This window comes from Cyprinus carpio, chromosome B23 (genome assembly GCF_018340385.1).
Source record: "Cyprinus carpio isolate SPL01 chromosome B23, ASM1834038v1, whole genome shotgun sequence".
NCBI classification, from domain to species: Eukaryota; Metazoa; Chordata; class Actinopteri; order Cypriniformes; family Cyprinidae; genus Cyprinus; species Cyprinus carpio.
In genome coordinates this window covers 7,364,203-7,390,135 of record NC_056619.1, presented here as the reverse complement: position 1 = coordinate 7,390,135, position 25,933 = coordinate 7,364,203, and the positions used below count along the sequence as shown (strand labels likewise).

General features: G+C 37.5%; 3 protein-coding genes across 5 annotated transcripts in view; all 3 read left to right on the top strand.

Annotated features, from left to right (window-relative positions):
• Positions 1-11,398, top strand: part of baz2a (bromodomain adjacent to zinc finger domain, 2A) — a 30,044-nt gene extending 18,646 nt beyond the window's left edge. For 2 of the 3 annotated variants that reach the window (XM_042750831.1, XM_042750830.1), the window contains exons 18-30: positions 25-87; positions 258-402; positions 662-1,302; positions 1,765-1,975; positions 2,622-2,777; positions 2,866-3,026; positions 3,198-3,263; positions 4,787-5,073; positions 5,244-5,379; positions 7,309-7,455; positions 7,592-7,812; positions 8,057-8,200; positions 9,573-11,398. In XM_042750831.1, coding sequence (XP_042606765.1) covers positions 25-87; positions 258-402; positions 662-1,302; positions 1,765-1,975; positions 2,622-2,777; positions 2,866-3,026; positions 3,198-3,263; positions 4,787-5,073; positions 5,244-5,379; positions 7,309-7,455; positions 7,592-7,812; positions 8,057-8,200; positions 9,573-9,732 — 2,538 coding nt within the window. In that variant the 3' untranslated portion in view covers positions 9,733-11,398. Of the gene's footprint in view, positions 1-24; positions 88-257; positions 403-661; positions 1,303-1,764; positions 1,976-2,621; positions 2,778-2,865; positions 3,027-3,197; positions 3,264-4,779; positions 5,074-5,243; positions 5,380-7,308; positions 7,456-7,591; positions 7,813-8,056; positions 8,201-9,572 lie in introns of all 3 variants that reach the window. The other variant, XM_042750832.1, reaches the window with a different exon arrangement.
• A 2,626-nt stretch (positions 11,399-14,024) lies between these two features.
• LOC109058964 (aquaporin-4) lies at positions 14,025-18,998 on the top strand. The gene is made up of 6 exons (XM_042750768.1): positions 14,025-14,418; positions 15,444-15,638; positions 16,032-16,192; positions 17,312-17,477; positions 18,385-18,465; positions 18,741-18,998. Exons 1-6 carry the CDS (start codon positions 14,404-14,406, stop codon positions 18,954-18,956), a joined length of 834 nt encoding a protein of 277 aa, XP_042606702.1. The 5' UTR covers positions 14,025-14,403; the 3' UTR covers positions 18,957-18,998.
• A 3,310-nt stretch (positions 18,999-22,308) lies between these two features.
• On the top strand, positions 22,309-25,463 carry mipb (major intrinsic protein of lens fiber b). Its single transcript, XM_042751017.1, has 4 exons — positions 22,309-23,351; positions 23,746-23,910; positions 24,004-24,084; positions 24,169-25,463. Exons 1-4 carry the CDS (start codon positions 22,989-22,991, stop codon positions 24,352-24,354), a joined length of 795 nt encoding a protein of 264 aa, XP_042606951.1. The 5' UTR covers positions 22,309-22,988; the 3' UTR covers positions 24,355-25,463.
• The last annotated feature ends 470 nt before the right edge of the window (positions 25,464-25,933 follow it).

Here is a 25,933-nt window from a genome sequence, read left to right as displayed (position 1 = left end):
TATGTTTGTTTTGTTATCTCATAGATTGAGAGTCCCAATACCTGCAGTGTTGCTGAGCTGGAGCGTCAGATTGATAAACTGACCAAGGTAAAATATCTATATTTACATAACACTTTAAACAATACAGATTGCAAAGCAGCTTCAAAAGCTTTTTAGGATCATGTGAAACAAACGTCATTGATTTCAAACCTGTGTTAACGGTGAAGGATCTTGGCTGCTCTTTATTTTGAGTAACGATGTTTGCTTCTGTCTCTCAGCGTCAAGTGTTTTTCCGCAAGAAGCTGCAGCAGTCGTCTCATTCCATGCGGGCCGTGTCTCTGGGGCAGGATCGGTACCGCCGCAGGTACTTGCTGCTGCCTTATATGGGATGTGTCCTCGTGGAGGGAGCCGAGGATATCCTGGGTGAGTGGAAACTCCCAGCATGCAGTTGGTCTGGTATCTCGCACACTTTGAGATTTAGGCCTTTAAGATCCCCCTCAGAGTCCATACCTGACGTAATGTCACATAGACAATCAGAATAATAAAAAAATTGTTACAACTGTAAAAGTAAAATATTTATAAAATACTATATGGCTTTCTGATTTTCATCATGTGCGAATATTATTGTGTTGCCCTACTTGTTACTGATATTAATGACCAGTTACTGCTTCCTTGTGTTCAGCCTCAGATGAAGTGACAGTCAGCGATGAACCTGTGACTTATGTGAAGGTCATAACTCCAGTGAAGACAGAGGTTAAAGCTGAGCCTCCCGTCTCTCCGGCCTTCGCCGCATCTCTCCCCTCTTCTCCTCGAGCGTCCCAGCTTTCCCCCACAGAGGCGGATCCTCTCCCCGGCGAGGCCTCTCTGATGAGCAGCCATCGAGGACGGGGACGCCCGCGCAAGATCAAACCTGAAGTGGAGCTCCACCTGCGAGAGGCCAAGAACCGGCGGCGGCGCCGTAGCAGCAGATCAGCAGCCGAGGATTCGACTCTCAGCTCTCCTGTGCAGGATCCCGCTCAGCCCGCTTTCCAGACGCCTCTCGAGCAGCCGCAGGACGCTGAGGCCGACAGCAGCGCGCCGATCACAGCGTCTGGAGCCGGTCAGGGCGAGGATAACAGCCAGCCGGAGGACAGCATGAGGGAGCAGGCAGAGAAACGAGGCCAGTGGTTCAATCTGCTGCCCAAGGAGCCGTGCGACGAGACGTCGATCTCCCAGCCGTGCGAGAACACACCTGCACCCGCTTCATCCCCCACTGAAGACACTCCAGCACCCCTCGATAGTGACCCGCTCGCTCCTGCTCCACCACAGCCTCCGACAGCACAGGTTCACCCTTTAATAATATGTGACCTTGGACCACAAAACCAGTCATAAGGGTCAATGTTTTGAATTTGGAAATGAATACTGATTTATTCTGAATAAATAAGCTTTATATTGATGTATGGTTTGTTAGGATCGGACAATATTTGGCTGAGATACAACTATTTGAAAATCTGGAATCTGAGGGTGCAAAAAAAATCTAAATATTGAGAAAATCGCCTTTAAAGTTGTCCAAATGAAGTTCTTAGCAATGCATATTACTAATCAGAAATTAAGTTGATATATTTACGGTAGGAAAATTACAAAATGTCTTCATGGAATATGATCTTTACTTGATGTGCTAATGATTTTTGGCATAAAAGAAAAATGGATCATTTTGACCCAGTGTGTTGTTGGCTATTGCTGCAAATATACTGAATGTCGAATTTTTATTCTTCTGATCGCTTCCCTCTTTTTTCTTAACCGCAGATGCAAACAGAAGCTGCTCCTCCTCCTCTTCCTAAGGTGTGCTCCACTCCGGCTCCCAGGGCTGGAAGGAGGCGCAGGAGAAGCAGCGGGACGTCCCGAGCTCACGCTCGCTCCAGTGCGGCGAAGAGGCGTGGCAGACCTCCCTCCAATCTCTTCCAAGAGGTGCAGCTGAAGTACTTCACTCAGCTGGTGGTGAAGCCTATCCCGTTAGGTGAGTGACTTATGCTGGACTTGACAATTAAGGTGAAATCAAGTTTTTCTAAGCCTTGTCAACTTGACATATATATATATATTAGGTGAGAAACTATAAAAATTTGTTTCAGCTGAAAATATAAAAACTATGAAAAATGTAAAATAGAATAAAAACAATACTAAAACATTGCTGAATAATAATATCGTAATGATATATTATTTTTAAAAAATGCTTGCCCTATTCTTTGTAAAAATAAAATAATAATAATAATAAATCATGAAATTATATTCTAATTCACTATCAGTTTGATATGTTAATTTCAATTCAAATTACTGAACTGATTGATTTCTTCAAAATATTTCATAACCTTGAGTTCATAAGAATAAACTTCATTTAACTGTCTGTTTAGGATGAAACATAAAGGCTTTATAATTCCTATATTCATTAACTTCAGTAATGTCTTCAGATCCCATATGAAGAGTTTTATCTTCATGCTACGTTTAGTGTTTTATTTGTGATGCTCTACTGGTACAATACAGAGAAAAGTGAAAATATTTAGTATATGATATTCCAAAATGTTATTTGTGTATCTTGAAGGACATCCTAAAGCTCTTGTTTTCCAGCAGCGCAGCGTTCATTGACTTACTGTCTCTCTGTCCTACAGAAATGGTGAAGGGCTGGTGGTGGATCAGAGAACCGGAGGAGCTGACAGCCATTCTGAGCGCCCTCCACCCTCGAGGCATCCGTGAGAAGGTGCTCCACAAGCACCTCGCCAAACACATGGAGCACATGTCTGAGGTCTGCACGCGGGCCGTCACCGGTGAGGAGCAGCAGCACATACAGAGGGACTGCAGGATTTGGTGGATACCAGCATGTTTATTGCCTTGTTTTCCATCGTTTCCTCCCAGATCCCATCTTCCAGATGACGGTGGAGGATGGTGATGCCCTGCTGGAGGCGTCTAAACAGGCGTGGAGTGAACAGGAGAGAGTCCTGCAGTTAGACATCCGTGTTCTCCAGTGCGTGGAAGATCTGGAGCAGAGGGTCGTCGGTGCAGACCTTCAGCTCAAGGTAAAGAAAACCTGTTCAGCTGATTCAAAAGCCACTTTTTCTTTTATTGAAGTAATCACAGTACTGCGAGGTCTTGCTCTATTTGTGGCCACAGGGTGGCACTGTTCATGCTGTATGTACTGCACACAAGCGCGCTCACTTTATCACCATGTCCACAATCCTTCTCTCCAGATGGCCATTCCCAATGCGGAGGGGGAAAGTGAGGCTAGTGAGGAATCATCAAGCTCTCAGTTTCAGGTAATGAAAGTGCTCTGTTTTGAGACTATTAATCCTAACAAGTAGAGGAAACTGCTCAGTGAGTTACTCATAATGAATGTGACACAACCTGATGAGTTGCTCAGAGTGCTTAAATTAAAAGTAATTTGTAAGTGTTGAGGTTTTTTCATGACTTTATAAATAAATATAAATATACTCTCTCTCTCTCTCTCTCTCTCTCTCTCTCTCTCTATATATATATATATATATATATATATATATATATATATATGTATGTATATATGTGTGTGTATATATATATATGTCTGAAGGAATATGAATGTTTTAATGAACTAAAATAAAATTAATAAATATATTTAATATTGTACTCATTTCGATACGCCTATATCCATACGCTCAGTAATGTTTTACAGAGCAAAAACACGTACCATATCAACAGAGTTTCTGTAAATTGTCAGCGCTGTGGTTTGTTCACGATTATGTCTGACATCACTTCCTGATTGCATTTCCCCTGGTTTTCTCTCTTCACTATACAGACAATAAATTATTTCTAATATAATATTAAAAAAAAAAAACATAATAATAAAAATGTAATTAAATGCATTCAATAAATTATTACTCATAAGAAAAGGAATATCTTGAAATAATGAGATAATGAAAATGTATGTATGCACATTGTTTATATTTATTCTAACTAATAAATAGTTTTAGTAATTTCACATTTAAACCGGTGTTAATATATTTAGTTATTTAATTTCATTATTCATTATTGCTGATTATTTAAACTCTTCAAAAGGGAATATTAGGGTAAAGGTGTATTATTTAATTATATTATTATTATAATTAGTTACCTCTTTTCCTTCCTTTCCTTCACTTATAAATAGCTTATTCTGCATTAATTGCTTGAGTTCAATTCAAGCAACCACAAAATACAATTTAGAACATAGAACTTTTATTAACAAAACAAATAATACACCATGCTGTATGCATAATATAAACTAACAAATATCTTGTAAAAGATATATTTAAGAATATATATAAAGTTTATATCAGTAAACACTGTGGAACCAAATAAATAAGAAAACGTACGTTTATTAGCAAAATGAATAAGAAAGCGTTGAAATTAGCATACTTGAAATAAAATAAAAATACACCGTTGAAAAAAAAAAAATCTACAAACACTGTGGAACCAAATAAATATGAAAATAAATAAGAAACAAATGTTTAAAAAAAAACTTACAATATCACTTTATATAAATTGCAGAAGTCAACAGGCTTTTCAGAATCCAACAAATTTAAATGATTTTTATTAACATAAAAAAAAAATCGAAACTGTGGTGTGGGCAAGTGACCTAACCGGTGTTATGGCTTCACACCGATAAAACCATCAACACTATCGCAGCAACCCTACTGAATATGTGTGTGTTTATATGTGAGTGTGAGAGAGAGAGAATAGATGTATTATTATTTTTTTTAAAGTAATTATGTTTTTGGATTATCCTGACATCAAAATTGTTGTAATATTCACATTGGACTTGTTTCAGATGTATACCCCTCCCGAGGCAGACTCCACGCGGGAGGACCTGCAGTATTACGAGCACGAGCTTGACCCCAAGGACGACTGGATAGTCAAGACCAAGAAGGAATGGTCCGACCTCCTGCGAGTTCCCAGCAACCCCTTGGACCTGGCCGTCCTCCGCTTGACTAATCTGGAGCGTAACATCGAGCGGCGCTATCTGAAGGAGCCGCTGTGGAACCTGTCCGAGGTGGTGCGCTTGGCGCCTCTCACCCCTCCGCCCGGCGGGGAGGAGGTCCAGCTAGATGCTGTCAGGTGGGTCAGAGTTAGGGTCTTTGGGTAATAAAGTGAAAATTATCTCCAAAGCATCACTTTTCAAAGTAATCATTTTTCAGCCTTTATCAAAACAAATGATTGTTCCAAATTCTACAGTACATTATATGCCCTCTAGAGCATATCAGTCATGTGTTTGTGTGTCTCTGTAGCTTGGAAAGTGAGATCACACCCAGGTTGAGGACGTGGCGGCAGGCCCTGGACCGCTGCCGCAGTGCGTCTCAACTCTCTCTCTGTCTGCTGCAGCTGGAGAAAGCCATCGCCTGGGAAAGATCCGTCGTCAGAGTGGTGAGAGCACACACACAGAGCCTGTACCATTATTATATTACACGCAGGGCTGGACGATATGACCAAAATTTATATCACAGTATACTTCTTAATTTCGGTTGAGATGATTTAATTCCGATATCGATATGAACAATAAAAAAAAAACTGCCAAGAACGCACACAAAACCTCTGAAAAAATTAATTTGCCAAGTCTATGAAAACTTCTATAAAACTATAACATTTTAGAAAGAAAAACAGTACAAATAAATTAATGCTCACTTTTTATTTGTATTTAGCCTTCATACAAACAAAAAATGTGAAATCACTATCAAATAAACTCTCAAGGCTATTGCACATTGCATTGACCGAAATTTTTGCATGTTGAAAAATAAATACGACCTCAATACGACGTTGTCAATCATGTTTACATGCTGCCTCAGAAATTTTCGTTCGTCATTTAAAAAAAATAAATAAATCGGACCAGGTTTGATTTTCTGCGTTTTCGCATCCATAGCAAGCATTTTGATAAGAAAGCATGACAAATACAAAAAAATGCATACGCAAAATTTTGGACTCAAGGACCTTCAGACTCACTTTATTAATTTTAATAGCTTTAACTTTAAACTATAACACAGGCTGATTATTATTATAGATTAAAAACAAAAGAGCTTCAGCCAGGATAAAGAATATTAAAAGTGCTCAGAGTTGCTGCAGGAAACAGAAGGAGCGATAACAAAAACACGTTCCAGAAGCAGGGCTTATTGAAAATGCAAGCTGATTCTCTGCCAGCAGGAGGCGCTTTGAGAGCAGCAGAACCAGCGGTTTCCCGAGTAACGGCTGTAAATGGCTCAGCTCCCTTGAGTGCTTCTTTATCAGCTCAAATGAAAATGACATGGAAGCTTTTCTGAAGACAGTCAGTTCCCTTCAAAGATACATTCATGTAAAAACACCCGCACTGCGTTTTGATTTTGAAACGTGCAGCGCTCATATTTATTCAACGAAGTCAAACTGTCCTAAAGTCTTTTGGGAAATCTATTTGTGGCGGTCAGTGTCGATATCGTGGCCAGCACGAATAAATCAATGTATGGTAAACACTGGTTAATGTATATCAAATATCGGAAATGTGTTTAAAAAGCATATCACCATTATTGCAAAAATTATATTGCGATATATATTGAAATTGAATTATTGTCCAGCCCTTATTACACATAATTTTGTTTATATACATACCTGACAGATATCACTAAAATAGATGTCTTGAGAAATCACAACCTCTGTTTTCTGTCTTCTTCACCATGTATGGTGGATGTCAGTGAAATGGCTGTTGCATATGCAGTGTTGCTCTCTAACCATAAATATGTTTATTTCAGTGTATGTTGAATGTGTTTTGTAGGGCTCTATGAATTATGTTGAATTTTTTCCCCAATTCAGTTTGTTTTTGTTTTTCTGTTGTCATTTTTCTGGATTCCATTCCAATTCCATTTTCATTTTTCTGGTCTCTGTTATAATGGTGAAATTAAATTTTAGTAATCAGAAACCATGTCTAATTATTGAAATCATGAAACTTTTACAATTTAATAATAATTTATTAAAAGTTGAACAAAAATGACATTTTGTTTATTTAAATTTTTCTGGCAATCAAGTGAAGACATAAAACAATGTAATTTGTTTTTTAATCTAATGAAACAAACCCAGAGGTTTACTGTTAGAATAAAAACATTGATTTGTTACAATTTCTTAAATGAAACCAAACTTTTATTTTGATGGGTTGCCGTGAAGACCTTTTAAGTTTGATTCATTTTTCTCAAATTAAATAATAAATATATAATAAATAAATAAATAATAAAATGCTCGTGAAGGGACTCTCAGAGCAGCTCTGGAGATGATGTTATGTATTATCAAAATCATTGTGCTGTAGTTTAGTATAAACTGGTGCTGGTGTGTCCACAGACGTGTCAGGTGTGCCGTAAGGGCGATGATGACGAGTACCTGCTCTTGTGTGACGGCTGTGATCGTGGCTGTCACATGTTCTGCCTGAGGCCAAAGGTCATGCAGGTGCCAGAAGGCGACTGGTTCTGTCCCACTTGCGTTGCTAAGGTAATGTGACCAGGATCTTTAACAATACAGCTTCTGTTTTTGCCCCATCTCTTTCATATTAATGTTTGAATTGTATATTTCTCTTTGCCTATATTGCCCATGTTTATAAGAAAAACTAAGAAACAGAATTTTGCAGGAAAGCGGTGAAGCTCCGAGATCACATCGCTCATCGCGGAAAAGATCAAAGGTGCAGAAAAGGCGTCTTGCAGAGGATAGTTCAGACGAGGATGATGGGTACAGACGAGGCATGACCACACGACAAAAAGATGCTGCAGCTTCCTCGAGTGGGGCGAGCATCTCGCCCTCCAAACGCAGACGGATGGCCACACGAAACCAGCCTGACCTCACCTACTGCGAGTGAGTCTGCAGTACTTTCCAAATACGACAAGCTTTTATTAAGAGCTAAGAGCTTTTATTATTATTAAATTTAGAATTACTTTTCAGTGGCACTTTATATGTTAGTAGGTTGCCTGGACATGATGTATATAAACACCTGTTCTTGTGATTTGGTGCATCTCTGAGCCGATTCTAAATGAATTCACTGCGTGGAATGATTAGTGGGCTTCATGGAGTAATTAACGAGCTGTTTGTTGTGCTGTAGGATCATTCTGATGGAAATGGAGGCTCACTCAGACGCCTGGCCTTTCCTGGAGCCGGTCAATCCCCGCCTGGTGCCGGGCTACCGACGCATCATCAAGAACCCCATGGACTTCCTCACGATGAGGGAAAGACTTCTGCAGGGGGGGTAAGAGACCGTGTGCCTGGATTAAGGCTGATCTCAATATTACAGCAGCGCTGAGTCATGAACTGTACCCAGAAATAGTCTTTATTATAGATTAGATTTAGTTTAATTTCATACATTTTAATACATTTTTAATTTTATTCATATTTTTAAATTTTACTTATATTTTTAATGCAATTTATTTTTACTAGAATTTGTTCATATAATTATAATTTATTTGATAACTATTTTTTTTTCACAAGCATTTATAAGTTCAGAAATTCACATTTAGATGTTTTATAAGTTTATAAACTCAATTTACTAGTAACTGGATTTGCCAGTTCTGTAACTGTAATAAAGAAAAAATACATAAGAAAAAAAAAAACGTATGTGTGTGTATATGTATGTATGTGTGTGTGTGTATATATATATGTATATATATATGTGTGTATGTTTATCCCAAAAAATTAGAATATCATGGAAAATGTCTTTTTTTGTAATTAAATTTTTTTTTTTTTTTTTTTAAAAGCAAACTTTCTTATATTCTAGATTCATTGCACACAAACAGAAATATTTCAAGGTTTTTTTAGTTGATGGTTATGACTTACAGCTTAGGAAAATTAAAAATTCAGTAACTCAATTTTTTTTTGACTGTTTTCTCAAAGATCAATAAAAAAAAATTTACATAACAGAAATGTTCAAGATCTCCAAAGTAGGTTTAATTATGCGCTCAATACTTGGCTGGGGCTCCTTTTGCACAAATTACTACTCCTAATTTCCATGATATTCAAATTTTTTGAGATGCATGTATATGTATATATAATATGTATACAGACACACATGCGGCTGGAGGGATGAATAGATCAATGAATAGATATAAACTATATATTACATGAAAAAAAAAAACACTCAAGTAAAAAATTGTATGCAAACATGTAAATTGTACAAAAGGCCGTTTCTACATAAAAAAAAAAAAAAAAAACTTGTAAATGTAGTAATAAAATAAATTCTGCTTAATTTCTTGTTGAAATATATTAATTTACACAATAGAGAATGTGTACCATTACACCCCATATATATATATATATATATATATATATATATATATATGTATGTGTGTGTGTGTGTGTGTGTATAAAAAGTGATGTTAAAACTTTGGAGTCATGACATTTTTATTGGTGTATATTTTGTTGATTGTTGTTTATGGACCATTTTTGATGATTTGTAAATGCATTTGCTGTATTTTGTTATTTTTTTGTATCTTCGTAATATTAGATGTATTATGGTAATTTGGTGTTTGTTTGGTAGCACATGACACTGAGAAAGAGTTAATACCCAAAGATCAGGTGGAGTGAATAACCTGATCAGCGTCTGTGTTTCCGCCCGTGTGTCTCAGGTACTGCAGCTGTGAGGAGTTTGCTGCCGACGCTCAGCTGGTCTTCAACAACTGCGAGCTCTTCAACGAGGACACGTCGGAGGTGGGCAAGGCCGGACACGCCATGCGGCGCTTCTTCGAGAACCGCTGGGCGGAGTTTTACGAGAACAAGGACAAATAGAGACGCTGCCCTCTGCTGCATGGGAGGAAGCACTCGAAAGCCACGCCCCTTTGATGCTCATAACTACTAAAAACTCTGTCTGGAGAGCCAGTCCTCCAGTCTCTGTATGCATACACGTGTAGATATATGTATAGATATGTTCTGTTGTTTTACAAGTATCTGTTTGTCCTCCTCGCCCGCCTTGATAAGCTTAAAGCATTTCTTCATCACCTGGTATTACGGCGTACAGACGTCTCATTATATTCAACTTCATCCGTCACTCCTCCGGAGTAGAAGTACTTCTTCAGGACTTGATTGGGTCACACTTGATGTCACGTGTCGCAGACACACCTCTATCAGGACGATCTCTCACTTTCGACCATTCTACTCGAAGCCTTCTGCTCCATAATGTATAGGTCGTGGACCACCTGTGTCCCCTTGATTGAAAATGTACCGTGCTTTCGAGACTACAAGCAATTTCCTCAGTATATTTTTATTATATGCTATATATACACTTAAAGACAGAAAAAAAAAATAGTCTAGATTATTTAATAGCAATAGACTGTAGTGATTCTGTACAGACCACGTCGTAGAGAGCTGTATAGGTGACTAATGAAATGGCCAGTAAACATACTATATCACGTGTAACTCATCACGTCTTTTGCTTCTAGAGTATTGGTCTTATAAACTGGAGGATTGCCATCTTTTACTAGGGTATTTTTTTCTGTCACGCCCCCCAAACCCAGAAAGAAATCAGTGTTTATGCATAAGGAAATCTAACGTAATGCCTGCAGCAGAACTGATGCAACGAAAGGCCGGTTCTAACTTTCTTGTTTTTAAGCTCTGCTAGCTAGATAGCCGTTTTCAAAGCTTCTGCTTGGTGTATGACTATTGTCTGTGGGGAAAAAAAAGAAAAAAAAAAAACTTTAGACTGTGTTGATATTGGTTTATATGGAAAGGATGTGTACGTACTTATGGCAGTATAGTTTTGTTTATCGACGCTTATTTTTCAACGGAACAGTATCTTCGCTGTCTCTTCAGTATGATTGATCTGCTTTGCTCTTGGTTTTCATGAACATGTCAATTTGTTGGGTTTCTGAAACCTCCACATCCTTAGATGTTTAGACTGTTTTATGTGTTTTAAGGATTTGTGTGTGTTTGACCCTGGACCAACTCCCTTAAAAAGGACTTTATTTTTTATTTTTACACGTCGTTTGACATTAACTATGCTTTCTCAGATGAAAATGCCTTGCATCATTACTGGTGTAACTGACGCATAAGAGTTCCCTTAGTTCTTATTTTCCTTAGTGCACTGAGTAGAGGAGCGCAGTAGAGCACACTATTCATGTTCATTTGCCATGTTTTCATACACTGAACTCGATCCGCGTAGTAGGCAGTGCGTCATTCACTGTGTGTTGCTCATCATACAAAAGGGACATATTTGCTTCTTTTTTTACAGAAGGTAAAACTGAAGACAGTACAAGAAAACTCCAAATGTGGTGTCTAGTGAATTTTTAATAATGTACAGTTTTTGTGACTTTAAATTTGTTCCTTTCTATATTTTTAGGACCAATATATCGTTTTTAAGAGGCGACATTAAATGACCATGTTGTTTCAAGGTAATGTAACACACGTGCATCTGTAGAATGTACTGTAAGCGGAAATAAAACCCAACTAGTAGACGAAAGCTGGTCTCTTTAATGTGTTTATAAACTGGATTGCGTCTGGTAATGAAGTTTTATGTTTATGTAATATTGCAAAAGCAAGAATACTCAGAATAATCAGCATTTCCATGATTGCAGGTGTGATGTTGCTTTTATACAATAAGTGAAGAAATAAGTTAATATTGAGCCAGTTATATAGTTTTATACACAATGTTTACAATCACAGTTTGTCTGTTTTTCTTCAGCAACGAAAATAGTTCCAACTGAAGTCAAAGGAGAATTGTGCGTGTCTCTGTACTGTTGAATGATCCAATTGAGTGAATAATTCAGTGACTCATAGATCCAGAGTAAATGACCCTGTCTTAATACTTCCCTACTATATAGTCCATATTTATACTACATACTTTACCACTTAACTGTCCCACTAAACATGTGGAAGGCCGTTTCCACCACTGGTAATTGCAACTTATATAATCTAACAATTCTGACTTTTTCTATGAATTGAAAGTTTATACTCTATCACGCAATTCTGACTTTATATCTTGCGGTTTGACTTTATAACTGGCATTTGCGAGTTTATATCTAATAATACTAAGAATTTTTTTTATCACTCGTTTCCTAGAAAAAAAGCCAGAATTGCACAGTGTGAATCCATAAATTTATACATTTTTACTAAATTTACTTTTTAATAACGTTTTAATACATAAATACATTGATTAAATAATTAATAGCTTTTTAGCTTTAAAATGGTACTTGTGTTATCCTTATGCCAAATAAATACCACTTCCAATGATATTCATACATTCAAGTGTGGCTTATGCATCTAAATGCATTGTTAAATTGTTTTTTTTGTTTCATTTTTGGATTTTGTACTAATGACTTAGAAACATGAAGTCAGCTCTGAGAAAAGCTGCAGCATTCAGTGTTTTGTTGTTTAATGAAATGAAATGGATTTGTGACTTAAGACTTGTGTGGGTTAGGTTTCCGAACACTTGGAATCTCTTTATCTTGCTCTAGTTGTCTTGTTATAACTTCACTCTTACTAACCCTGTTTTAGCCTCCTCTATCCTCCTCTATTTTCTAGTAACCCTTAGCTGGCAGTTTGGTGCTGTGTGATGCACTTGTGTGCGGTTCCGGCTGGTGTGTGTGTGTGTGTGTGTGTACCGTTGGTGTCAGCATTCTGTGTGTGGAAAAAGTTGCGCAGGCGGGTTTCTACACTGTCAAATTAACCCCCCCTTGCTGGCCTACGCAGGGTTTAGGGTCACAAAAGAGGGGATCACAGCTCCACAAACCAGCAGTGTGAAGTCGATTACAGACGGGACACACACACACTCCCTGCTCCCCTGACCTCTCCAAGGCAATACTGACCTTGATCTAGTCTGAGAAGTTGAACTTTCACTCTGACCTGCAGTCAGCCGCTATGCCAAGCATATTCTGCCCCAGAAGTGTGCCGAGATGAACGTTAAGAGACTATTTCATCATTATTTGCACATTTTCTTCACAACTGATCATGGACCTCAGGAGCTTCTCATGAAAACTTGTCAAGAACTTGTTGATACCCAGGTTATATTTGAAAAATTTGAAATTGTTTTAATTAGAAAAAAGAAAATTAAGCACATTCCATCCAACTCATTCTCTTTTAATTAAAAATAATATATTACATTTTAAAATGTTTGTGTATAATGGTAGTATTATCATAGCAGTATTGTTATTGTTAGCTAAAACTAAATATATATATATATATATATATATATATATATAAGTTTTCAGTAATTACAATAGAAAAAAGCATCTTTAAAATGCAAAGTCTTGTGGGGTTTCTTGGTATGCAGTGATTAATACCAACTGTGGAAGGAGATCTGGTGACCCAGGTATCAGGGCCAAGGTGAAAGTGTCTACAATGGGCACGTGAGCGTCAGAACTGGACCATAGAGAAAACTGAAGAAGATGAATCACGTTTTCTTTTAGATCAGGTGCCTCGACAGATCAGAGCTGTTTTGGCAGCACATGATATTAGGCAGGTGATTTTAATTTAATATGACATGGAATGTTTTCTCTTTACATGTAACACATTGCTACAGAACAAAATGTACGTTATACATATAAATGCATACTCTTTTTATATGTACTTCAGTGTTGAACTTTTCCGGTAAACTTATCGTTGAAATCTGAATCTAAAAAGCTCAGTGATGCACAAGGCCATTCAGACAAAACTGACAGTCAGTGTCAACAAAAAGTAAGTACAACAACGACATTTGTATGTAACAAAAAAAAAAAGTCTAAACATTTTGATTAGTGTTATTGCATTTGTGATTAAATACAAAATGAATAGTAATTGATTGATGTGGTGTGGAACTGGCCAAATGTGCTTGGAAAAAATATGATCAGAATATCAACGTGCCTAGTAATTATGCACACACTGTAAGTTAATAGAAATGAATCACATTTGAGTGAAGCTCTATCAGCCTCATCTGATCTGATGAATTAGATTAAATGAACTCAAACCCCTCTCAGTCTCAAGGCCAACAGCTCATCTATACAGGCCACTTTAAAGATGCCGTCCAGCATCATAATAGCTGTCATGGCAACTGAATCAGGCCGTCGCCATGGCGATGATCACAGTACTTCACAAGCAGGATGATGAAAGGAGAGAAACGGTAGATAATATATGTGTGCACTTAGGGTTTGCATTATTTTCTAATTGACGGATGTTGGTAGATAATGATAAACTCAGTGCATCTTATCACCTCACAGTTTAGCTTGCTGTCTATCTAGGGACTGCTGTCAAGGGTGGTTGTTGTTATAGTGAATTAAAGCTTCATGTGTCCAATTGATGTTCATGATCAAGCTGTGGTGAGGTTTGTCAGCGAGTAGCGGGACGGAGGGAGGCGGTGATCCCTTTGTGCCGGGCCTCCTGTAGTGTCCTCCGCTGAAATTAATTACAGAAGACGTCCTTCAGTCCGACCCATGTCCTCAAACACACACAACATCAGCACAGACACACAGACTATAAAACATCACACCTGGAATGGCCATAAAGGAGGTAAGGACAAATATCAGAGTGACTGATAGGCAAGGATTTAAATGACTAGAGACTCAGTTTCATTTCCAGTTTGTGTGAATGATCAGGTGAACTTATGATGAAATGCCAGCTAAAAAGTTTTGGGGTCATCAGTTGATTTAAGTTTGATGTTTTTCCCGCATTTGACCAAAATTAATAAATGGATTTTATGGTGACGTTACATCTGTATTTCAAAAAGGTATTTATTTATGTATTTAAATATTTATTTATGTAATGTGCTAAATGCAACGAGACAATGAAAACAATGAAAAATGAACATCATGCTATTTTAATGTTTATCATTTTAATGTTTCAGTTTTTAATGAAAAGCTATTCATTTTAACTATTTTAAATTACAAACAATTAAATTTTATATATATATATAAAATATGAATAATGGTTATATTAAGCCATTATTTATCGTAAACAATTAATTATAATGTATTTATAAATAGTCATTATTGTTATGGTATTCCGTAAAGCTGATTTGAAACAATGTTTATTGTGAAAAGCGCTATATAAATAAATTTGACTTGACGACTTTTATTTATTTTATTAATTCGTTTTCATCAGTGTCTGCAGTACGCTGTTTGGCTACTTAAATGTAGTAAAACATGTTTTAACAGTATTCTGTCTCTAATAATTGTGGTTTGGATTTAAATACACATTTGGAAGTTTTTTTTTTAAATAGTTTGCATCAAGATATTGTCATTGCATCTTATATTGTCTTTAATTCTAAATGAACAAAATTTGGTTTTATTCTGTTAAAAAAAAAAATTATATATATATATATATATATATTTTTTTTTTTTTTTTTTTTTTTTTCTTGCCTTATCACAAAAAATTCATGTTGTTTTATGGTTACAAAAATGCAATATAAATACGAATACATAAATATGGGAATTTATTCATATAAATGGGTATTGTTTACTGGCTATTGATAGTAAAGTAGTGAATGAATCACAGGTTTCTTTTCTTTCGGCCGCTGATCTCTTCTGTCGACTCAGGAGCTGAGGAGCCGTCAGTTCTGGCAGGGGATTCTAGCAGAGACTCTTGGTTCCCTGATCTTCGTGTCTGCTGTGTTGGGCTCTTTAGTGCCGGGGCCGGACGGGGCCTCCCCGGGGCCCATTTACCCCGCACTGGCTGCTGGTATGGCGACTGTGGTTCTGGGATATTGCTTTGGTGAAATCAGTGGGGCTCAGGTAAAGAAATGTGATTAATTTAATTATTTTCCTGTAACTCAGCTGGTAAATCATAGTGTACACAATCAAGGTCACGGGTTCATTTCCAAGAAACACCAAACTGTATAATAATACCTTGAATGCACAGTATGTTGCTTTGGATAAAAGAATCAGCAAAAATAATAAATACAAATGTTGTTTAGAATTGAATGAAGAATTGATGAAAGTGTGAAGGAATTAATAAGTACAAGTTAGGTACTGAGTAATATTAATGAACTCCATGTACTTACTATGGTTAGGGTTTGGTTTAGGGTTACTTGAATGTAATCAACTGTTATTAAAACAGTAAGTACATGTTATGTGTAACAACAAGGAAGTTAGTTTAGAGTGTAATTAGTGTGTTATTGGTGTCAGGTGAATCCCGCGGTGACTGTGGCTCTCTTGGCCACTCGTAAGGTGGATGTGTTGAGGGCTGTGGTGTATCTGCTCGCTCAGTGTTTGGGTGGGATCCTCGCAGCTGGCCTCATGTACCTCTCGCTGCCCCTGAAGTCCACAGCACAGAACTACATCAACAAGGTTCAGAGGTTTTCACCACACAGGGCTTGTTCTGATTCACACTACATTCATATGCACCTGTCAGATTTTAGAGTCAACCTGAAATTTCCCATTGATTTTAAGGCTAGTTAATCCTATTATATTTCATACACACATTTCTAAGGGCTCTAAATTATAAATGTGATCAAAACCTGTTGCACACAATCTACATCCCTTCCCTAAAAATGTGAGTATGGAATATGATATATCAGACATTTATTGTTCATCTCTCTATCATCATTGTATTGCACTGCATTATATGTTTTGCCCCCACAATAAAAACTACAGAGCTTTGATCATAAAACTAAACATTTAAATAACATGTTAATCAGAAGATATAGAGTGACAACTGTGATATCAATATGGATTTTATGTGTTATACTGTTACAAATATCTCACTGCTTTACATTACAAGCGATCAGAATTTCATCTTACTCTTTGGTCATATAAATATCAGCCTCTGCACCAAACTGCATAATTTCATTCATTTTGGACCTCTGAATAAAATATAGATGTTATTTTTCTCTTCAAGTATGAGCTTGATATTCTCACTATATGAGGCATAAAAGCCTGACTGAATATGATACAAAACATAAAACACATATGTAATTAAAAAAAATAACAACCTATCCATACATTTGTTTACTTATATATATATATATATAGTGTTGTCAAACCAAAATAAAAGTTTTTGTTTACATAATATATGTATGTATACTGTGTATATTTATTATGTATATATAAATACACACACATGCATGTATATATTTTGAAAATATTTACATGTATATATTTATATTCATACAATTTATATTATATATAAATATATTTAATATATAAATATAACATATTTTTCTGAAATATATACATTTTCCGAAAAATATTTTATTTTGTTTATATATATATATATATATATATATATATATATATATATATACACACACACATAATAAATATACACAGCACACACACATATATTATGCTCCTTAGAGCTCTTTGCACTTATTTTCCAGTCCATAGAGATACAGAGATGACACTCAATGTTAAGATAAATCAAACAATTTATTACAAATAAAAATTCCTTCTCATTTTCTTTTCTGGGTCCCAGTGGAAATGAACGCAGGTCAAGCTCTTGGGATGGAGATGCTTACCACGTTTCTCCTGGGTTTCACCGTATTTTCTGTGGAAGATCAACGCAGGAGAGAAATAAATGAACCAGGGAATTTAGCCATTGGGTTCGCTGTGACCACTGCCATCTTTATCGCTGTAAGTGTGTGCGCTCTGGATGTGTGAGAGTAAGACCTGGAGTCTCAATTTGGGACTAAAGGGAATGTAAGCCTGCTTATATGATTTGATTTGACTGCTATATCCTCATTTTACTATCAGTGTTATTTTTGCATAATATTCCTCATCACACTTATATGGCAGCCTATATGCTAAAAGTACCCAAAGTTTATTTTAATACAGAAATTAATAGTTTTATTCAGCAAGGATACATTAGATTAATCAACAATGACAGTAAAGATATATTGTCCAAAATATTTATATTTCAAATAAATTAACTTTTGAACTTTAGATTCACCAAAGAATCCAAAATAAAACAATGCATCGAGGTTTACACAACAATATGAAGCAGCACAGTTGTTGATAATAATTAGAAATGTTTCTTGAGCATCAAATCAGCATATTATACTGATTTCTGAAGGATCATGTGACACTGAAGACTGCAGTAATGATGCTGAAAATTCAGATTTGCATCACAGGAATTAATTACATTTTTAACATATTCAAATAGAAAATAGTTTTTTTTACATTTTAGTAATATTTTACAATAGTACTGTATTGTTGATCAAATAAATGCAGCCTTAATAAGCATTAAAAATCTTACAGACCCCAAACCTTTGGACAGTAGTGCATGTGCCTCCCCATGACTTTGGCATTGCTAGTGCTGTACAATACCAGTCAAGCTACAGGATGGCTATTTTTTAATTATCATTTATAATATGTTTTTTATGAATAATGATCCCTTTGTTCTGTCCTCCCTCTGCATGTATTATACATACACATATGTACATACTTACATACATATATTTATTTATTTATTTAAATGTATGTGTGTGTGTGTGTGTGTGTGTGTGTGTGTGTGTGTGTGTGTGTGTGTGTGTGGATTTAGGGGAGGTTTTCTGGTGCCAGCCTGAACCCAGCTCGCTCTCTTGGTCCCGCTATAATACTTGGATATTGGGAACATCACTGGGTAAGCAAAGCAAAACTATTTTAAGCAGCTCTGTTGACTAATCAGATCTATAATACAAAAACAATAACTGTAGCTGCTGGAGCAAATGTCAGCATGAAAACAATATTTACCCTGATCTCCCATGAGCCTGTACTGCAATCAAAGGCCTAGAAATCTGAAAAGAGTTCATTGCATTGGCTGAATACAAATATTGAGCTAAATGTAGATGTGCAGAGTTATTTGATGTTTTACCAGTTTTTAAAATGCTATGTATCTATGCTTTCTGTTGTTTTCAGGTTTACTGGATCGGTCCAATCTTCGGTGCAGTGCTGGCTGGAGTGTCTCATGAGTTCATTTTTGCCCCCAGTGCATCCAGACAGAAGCTGATGGCTTGTTTGACCTGTAAGGACATTGAGATTGTGGAGATGGCCAGCGTGTCTCGATCGTCCCTGTCCACTGTCACACAGAGCGCCATGAGAAACAAACAAAGCAACAAACTGGAGCACAGCTAAGCTCACACTCACTTCTTTCAGAATGCAGGTTTTTACGTCACTCTTACCGTGGTTACATTTACAGGTTTACATTTAGTCACAAACAACCAATCAATGGCTCTTAATCATGAAACATGAACAGAACAGATCTTGTGAGGCTTCTTCATAACCACGCTAACATGAACTGAGAGATGCAATAAGAGATTTAAGAATGATTATTATTAGTTTTGAAGGTGAACAGATTGTTGAATCTGAAAAAAAAATCTAAAAGTTTATGTATAGCAAGTATTTCATTAAGGTTTTGAACATGTTGATAAGATCAGAAACCTTAGAAACTTGCATATCAAATATGATACATTAGGCTTTAAAGTTAACTATCACATTAATATCTAATATTCTGTAAATATTCTATAAAAATGTTTTCGTACTAGAATGTTCTATTGTGGACTGGAAGCAGTACTATACTGTTTAAGCTATGTAATTAACACCGTTTTTAAAAACCCTCAGCTTGCACATGCATAGATATTAAAGTGCCAAACATACGCCAATGTGGCTTGAGCTTGCTGTTATGGTTCAGTAGTATTATGTTCTTTTCCCTAAATCCACTGTTAATCAAATAGCTGCAGGATTTCAGCTTAAATTTGATTTTATGGCTATAATTGAAAGTGCTTAACAACATTTAAAGTGTATATGTCAGTGTGTTGTCTTTCTTTTTGGCAGATTAACTTAAATTTGGAGCAAAAGTTTGACTTTCATATTTATGGATAATGGGATTCTTAAACTCTTACTTTACTTAAATCATATCAATCTTCTGTAAATGATATCAAATGGGAATACAAGCACAGCCATACGTACACAATAACCTGCTTTTCATTTCCTTGCACAACACGAAAATGTTTTCTCACGTTTAGAATTGCCATGCTACAAATTACTTCGATCCACATTTCACCTTGTACTTGTAGCAGAATTTAATAAACTTTAATATTCAATAGTTTTGTTTCTGTGTTCTTACAGAAATGCTAATGCATGATGTTCAGTGCCAATATTCCCATATCACCCCTTTTATGCATATACAGGTCCTTCTCAAAAAATTAGCATATTATGAAAAAGTTCATTATTTTCCATAATGTAATGATAAAAATTAAACTTTCATATATTTTAGATTCATTGCACACCAACTGAAATATTTCAGGTCTTTTATTGTTTTAATACTGATGATTTTGGCATACAGCTCATGAAAACCCAAAATTCCTATCTCAAAAAAATTAGCATGTTTCATCCGACCAATAAAAGAAAAGTGTTTTTAAATACAAAAAAAAGTCAATCTTCAAATAATTATGTTCAGTTATGCACTCAATACTTGGTCGGGAATCCTTTTGCAGAAATGACTGCTTCAATGCGGCGTGGCATGGAGGCAATCAGCCTGTGGCACTGCTGAGGTGTTATGGAGGCCCAGGATGCTTCGATAGCGGCCTTAAGCTCATCCAGAGTGTTGGGTCTTGCGTCTCTCAACTTTCTCTTCACAATATCCCACAGATTCTCTATGGGGTTCAGGTCAGGAGAGTTGGCACTGTGAGCAGGTGCCAGGTCGTGCTGAAAAACAAAATCTTCATCTCCATAAAGCTTTTCAGCAGATGGAAGCATGAAGTGCTCCAAAATCTCCTGATAGCTAGCTGCATTGACCCTGCCCTTGATAAACACAGTGGGACCAACACCAGCAGCTGACATGGCACCCCAGACCATCACTGAATGTGGGTACTTGACACTGGACTTCAGGCATTTTGGCATTTCCTTCTCCCCAGTCTTCCTCCAGACTCTGGCACCTTGAGTTTCCGAATGACATGCAAAATTTGCTTTCATCCGAAAAAAGTACATTGGACCACTGAGCAACAGTCCAGTGCTGCTTCTCTGTAGCCCAGGTCAAGCGCTTCTGCCGCTGTTTCTGGTTCAAAAGCACACGCCTGTGCACGGTGGCTCTGGATGTTTCTACTCCAGACTCAGTCCACTGCTTCCGCAGGTCCCCCAAGGTCTGGAATCGGTCCTTCTCCACAATCTTCCTCAGGGTCCGGTCACCTCTTCTCGTTGTGCAGCGTTTTTTTGCCACACTTTTTCCTTCCCACAGACTTCCCACTGAGGTGCCTTGATACAGCACTCTGGGAACAGCCTATTCGTTCAGAAATTTCTTTCTGTGTCTTACCCTCTCGCCTGAGGGTGTCAATGATGGCCTTCTGGACAGCAGTCAGGTCGGCAGTCTTACCCATGATTGCGGTTTTGAGTAATGAACCAGGCTGGGAGTTTTTAAAAGCCTCATGAATCTTTTGCAGGTGTTTAGAGTTAATTAGTTGATTCAGATGATTAGGTTAATCGCTCATTTAGAGAACCTTTTCATGATATGCTAATTTTTTGAGATAGGAATTTTGGGTTTTCATTAGCTGTATGCCAAAATCATCAGTATTAAAACAATAAAAGACCTGAAATATTTCAGTTGGTGTGCAATGAATCTAAAATATATGAAAGTTCAATTTTTATCATTACATTATGGAAAATAATGAACTTTTTCACAATATGCTAATTTTTTGAGAAGGACCTGTAAATTTGCACACACATATTCAAGTTTACATATGGACAACCACTGTGGTGAACATTCATGCTAGAATATACATGCATAAATCATACATAGCAGCAATTAATAACACACACATGCACTTAAACAATGAAGAACATCCACACAGTTCAAGCCAGCAATTTTGTTTTGTTCAGCATGCATGTGAGTGTGAGTGTGTGTAAGTGAGGGAGTAAAACAGATGAGATCAGCGATCCTAATTCACCATCAGCTCCTCTAACAGAGGGATTTTCCAGGCTTTATCCAGCTATGAGGCCCCCCCGCCCCTCCACACACAATACAAACCTCTGCCTAATCACTTCTGCCCTGAACAAACCAGAACCACCAACAGCACTCAGACATGTATCCATAAACCACACTGCACTGATTTATTTCAAAAAAAAAAAAAAAAAAAAAAATTAGGTTTATCTACACCATGCTTACAGTTAGTGACATCACAAAATCCAAAAAACAAACAAACAAACAAAAAAAACGGTATAACAGTAGATAGAATGACTGATAGAAAGGTGTGTGTGTGCAGATGTGTCGTATTATTCTGAGGATGTGTATTGTGTGTGTGTGTGTGTGTGTGTGAGTTCAGGGCAAACATAAATCCACACAAAGTTCTAATAAAAATCCACAACTTTCCTGATTTTTATAAGCGATTCGAATGCAAATTTTAATTAGACATTTAATGACCTCACCAAAATCTGATTGGTGGATCTGTTTTGTACTTTAGGCCACTATAGGCCTCAAAAATATACATCCCCTTCCCTTTGAGCCCTGGTGTCCCTGTCTTAATCTCGCTCTCTAGGAGTTTAATGCAGAGAGAAGTGAGTGGCGTGTGCTTGATGTGGGATGCCCCCTTTAGCTTCTGCCTCTCGGGGGGGATTATGTCGTCACGCTGGGCCCCGAGGCCATTATAAATGCCCCCTATGGCCCCTTTGTGGTCCGTCAGAACAGATCTACTAGGTGTGGACAGGATATGCTCTTTAACCTCTTCTGTGTCGCTCATCTAGAATTAGCCGTGTAGATTTAGCTTTTAGCATCGATGTTCAGGTCTCTCTGACAAAACCCTCCAAATCTTCTGCGCGTGCACACACACAACCTCACACACCTCATGTTTCTTTAGCAGTCTGGGTGTTGTGCAGGTGAAGATAAACGACGTTGGCAGAGACGACTTGTGCGCGGCTACATGTGTGACCGTTTACTCGCGGCTTCCCACACGGCCTTAGCTAACGGCTAGTTCTATAAGGCGGACTTTCATCACTTCTTTCGCCCTCGATTGTTTTTTTTTTTTGTTTTTTTGCGGCAGCTTCAGATCAACTAGTTAAGGATTTTACTTTTTGTGTACTTTTGTGTACTTTTTTTCCTCAAAGACACTTCCTTTAGCCATTTTTGCTAACTCTAAATAAGCTTTGGTTTATTATTTTAGTTGGATCTCATACTTCATGATGTGGGAGTTCCGCTCTATGATGTTCTGGCGGGCGGTGTTCGCAGAGTTTTTCGGCACCATGTTCTTCGTCTTCTTTGGGATGGGCGCAGCGCTACGCTGGACCTCCGGGCCGTACCACGTCTTCCACACTGCCCTCTGCTTCGGTTTCGCTGCTGCCACGCTCATCCAATCCATCGGCCACATCAGCGGAGGACACATCAATCCGGCCGTCACCTTCGCCTACTTAGTCGGCTCTCAGATGTCCTTCTTCAGAGCGTTCTTCTACATCTGCGCTCAGTGCCTGGGGGCCATGGCAGGAGCCGCGGCCCTTTATGGAGTTACACCCAACAACATGAGAGGCACTCTGGCACTTAACACGGTAAGAGTGACGCAAAAAACAAGAATGCTATATTATTTTGTAATAAAAATTTATTTTATTTATTTTATAAATCTTAATTTTTATTTTATTTATTCTTAATTTAATTTAATTTAATTTAATTTAATTTAATTTAATTTAATTTAATTTAATTTAATTTAATTTAATTTAATTTAATTTCATTTTGAGTTTACAAGAGTCTGAATGTGTTTTAATGGAAAATCTATTTATCTAATAAATTTCATCTATTGAAATCATATTTACTGTATTCATACTGTATATAGTACTATAGAAGTATACAGTACTGCGCTGATAGGCCCTTACAGAACTGTATATCTATGGTGCAGGCTTTTACATCTTTTTTAATTCATTGTTTTTGTACTTTATGTCTCTGCAGCTGCAGCCCGGCATGAGTCTCGGCATGGCGACTACAGTGGAGGTGTTTCTCACCATGCAGTTGGTGGTTTGCGTTTTCGCCGTCACAGATGAGAGACGAAACGGCCGTCTCGGTTCTGCCGCTCTGTCTATTGGCTTCTCTATCACCATGGGCCACCTGATGGGGGTGAGAATGGATATTTTAGTATTAGAATAAACATTTGTGAGTATTTTAAGTGTGCAGTGCACCAAACCTGTACCTTGTTTGTCTTTGAATCAGATGTACTACACTGGAGCTGGCATGAACCCAGCTAGATCTTTCGCTCCTGCTATCATCATGAGGAATTTCATCAACCACTGGGTGAGAAACGCAAAGTGAAGTACTGAAACTGTCCCGCACTACAGGAATAAAGTATTTAGTGAGCTTCTTTTTCTCTTCTGACAGGTGTACTGGGTGGGACCCATGATTGGTGGTGCTATGGGTGCCATCCTGTATGATTTCATGCTGTTTCCCCGTATGCGGGGTCTCTCCGAGCGGCTAGCCACTCTCAAGGGCAGCCGGCCCCCAGAGGCCGACAACCAGCAGGAGACCCGCGGGGAGCCCATCGAGCTGAAGACTCAAACCCTATAAACCTGCTAAGAACCTGTGGACCCAAATCTGGCTCTACCTCACTGGACCATCTCGCTGGGGGTCGCATATCCACGCTAAACTCATTAAGGGAGATGAATTGAGTACTCTATTTTGTTTAGTATTATAGGTTTGTTGCTGATATCAATGCAGGGCAGGGGGCGGGGTTGAGGCAGGGTTCGGGTGGATGTGGGCGGGGCTAGAGCTGTTTATTTAAGCATGCTTTTCACTTTTCATCTGACTTCACTTTCACAATTCCTTTTCAATTTCGTTTTCTACAACACCAAAGATGTGGATGTATGCAACTTAACCAGGGTTTCACACTTTTTATTTCTAATTTCCGTGAGAGTTCACGTGGGTGTGCAAGTGAGTGCAAATGTGTGGGTCATTGTGTGTGTGTGTGTGTGTGTGTGTGTGTGAGTGTGTGTGAGACCGTGCCCAGGTATGTACGTGTGTTTAGCTCGTGCATGATAATCAAGTGTATGTGTGTGTGTGTGTCTGTCAGCTGAGCAGTTATTTTGGGTTTTATCATTACAGCTCGCTCGTGTTTGTACCACGCTTATGTTTTTTTTTTCTTTCTTATTTTTACGGGACTCGAAGACACCCCAAAATGTATTGTTTGCAATGATATTCCATTCACTTTGACGTTCACACAAACCACCCGTGGACTGAGCTGACTAAACACAGCCGGTCTTTGCAATTACTTCTCAAGTTTACAGTGTCTGTGCCTTTCATTAAATCTTGTTTGAGGATAACATCCATGACTGTGCAAAAAAAAAAAAAAAAAAAGAAAAAAAAAAAAAACAGCAACATGAATCATATTTGAATGCAAATAAATACATGAAAAGAAAGTGTTTGTATATCCTATCGCATGCACGCATGCTTCATTTTGCTTGCAGTATGAATGATGCAGGGACTAATATTAACACCAGACGGCGCTGTACAACAGTCTGTGACCTCAGAACATTCAGCTGCCATTACAGTTTTATTATAGCGGGGTTTAATTAGATCAGTGGTTCTCAAACTTTTTTACTCCGAGGCCCCCCTCCAATCCGAATAAATACTGCAAGCCCCCCACCCAACATTCACTAAAACCTTTGCATTCTCTTGTTATTAATTTTTCAATTCCATTTAATTATTTTTAAACAAAACAAATTCAAAATAGATTTAAATATCCAGTGTTCTTTTTAGCATACTTTGCAATAATGTCACTGCAGGCATTCAATACAACTTAAAAGTACTTAAAAGTACATAAAGCTCAACTATAAAGTAGCTTTAACAAATAAGCACAAGTCAACCTGCCATACCAAACAAGACCACAGGGAGGACTGCATATAAACTATTATACGGCCCTATTCAGAATCACTAAACACACCAAAATACAAATGAAAAACTGAAACATTCTGCGTGTGTGGAGACTCGACGTTATTAGTGAACAGTGATTAAAAAGATGTCAGAACAAGCGATTGTGTGATGTACATAAACACCACTGATCCTCACAAATTTCTCCAAAACACACCTCTTAAGGTGAGCATCCGTTATAAAACACTCGCTGTACATTAATTTTGACAGCTACATCAAT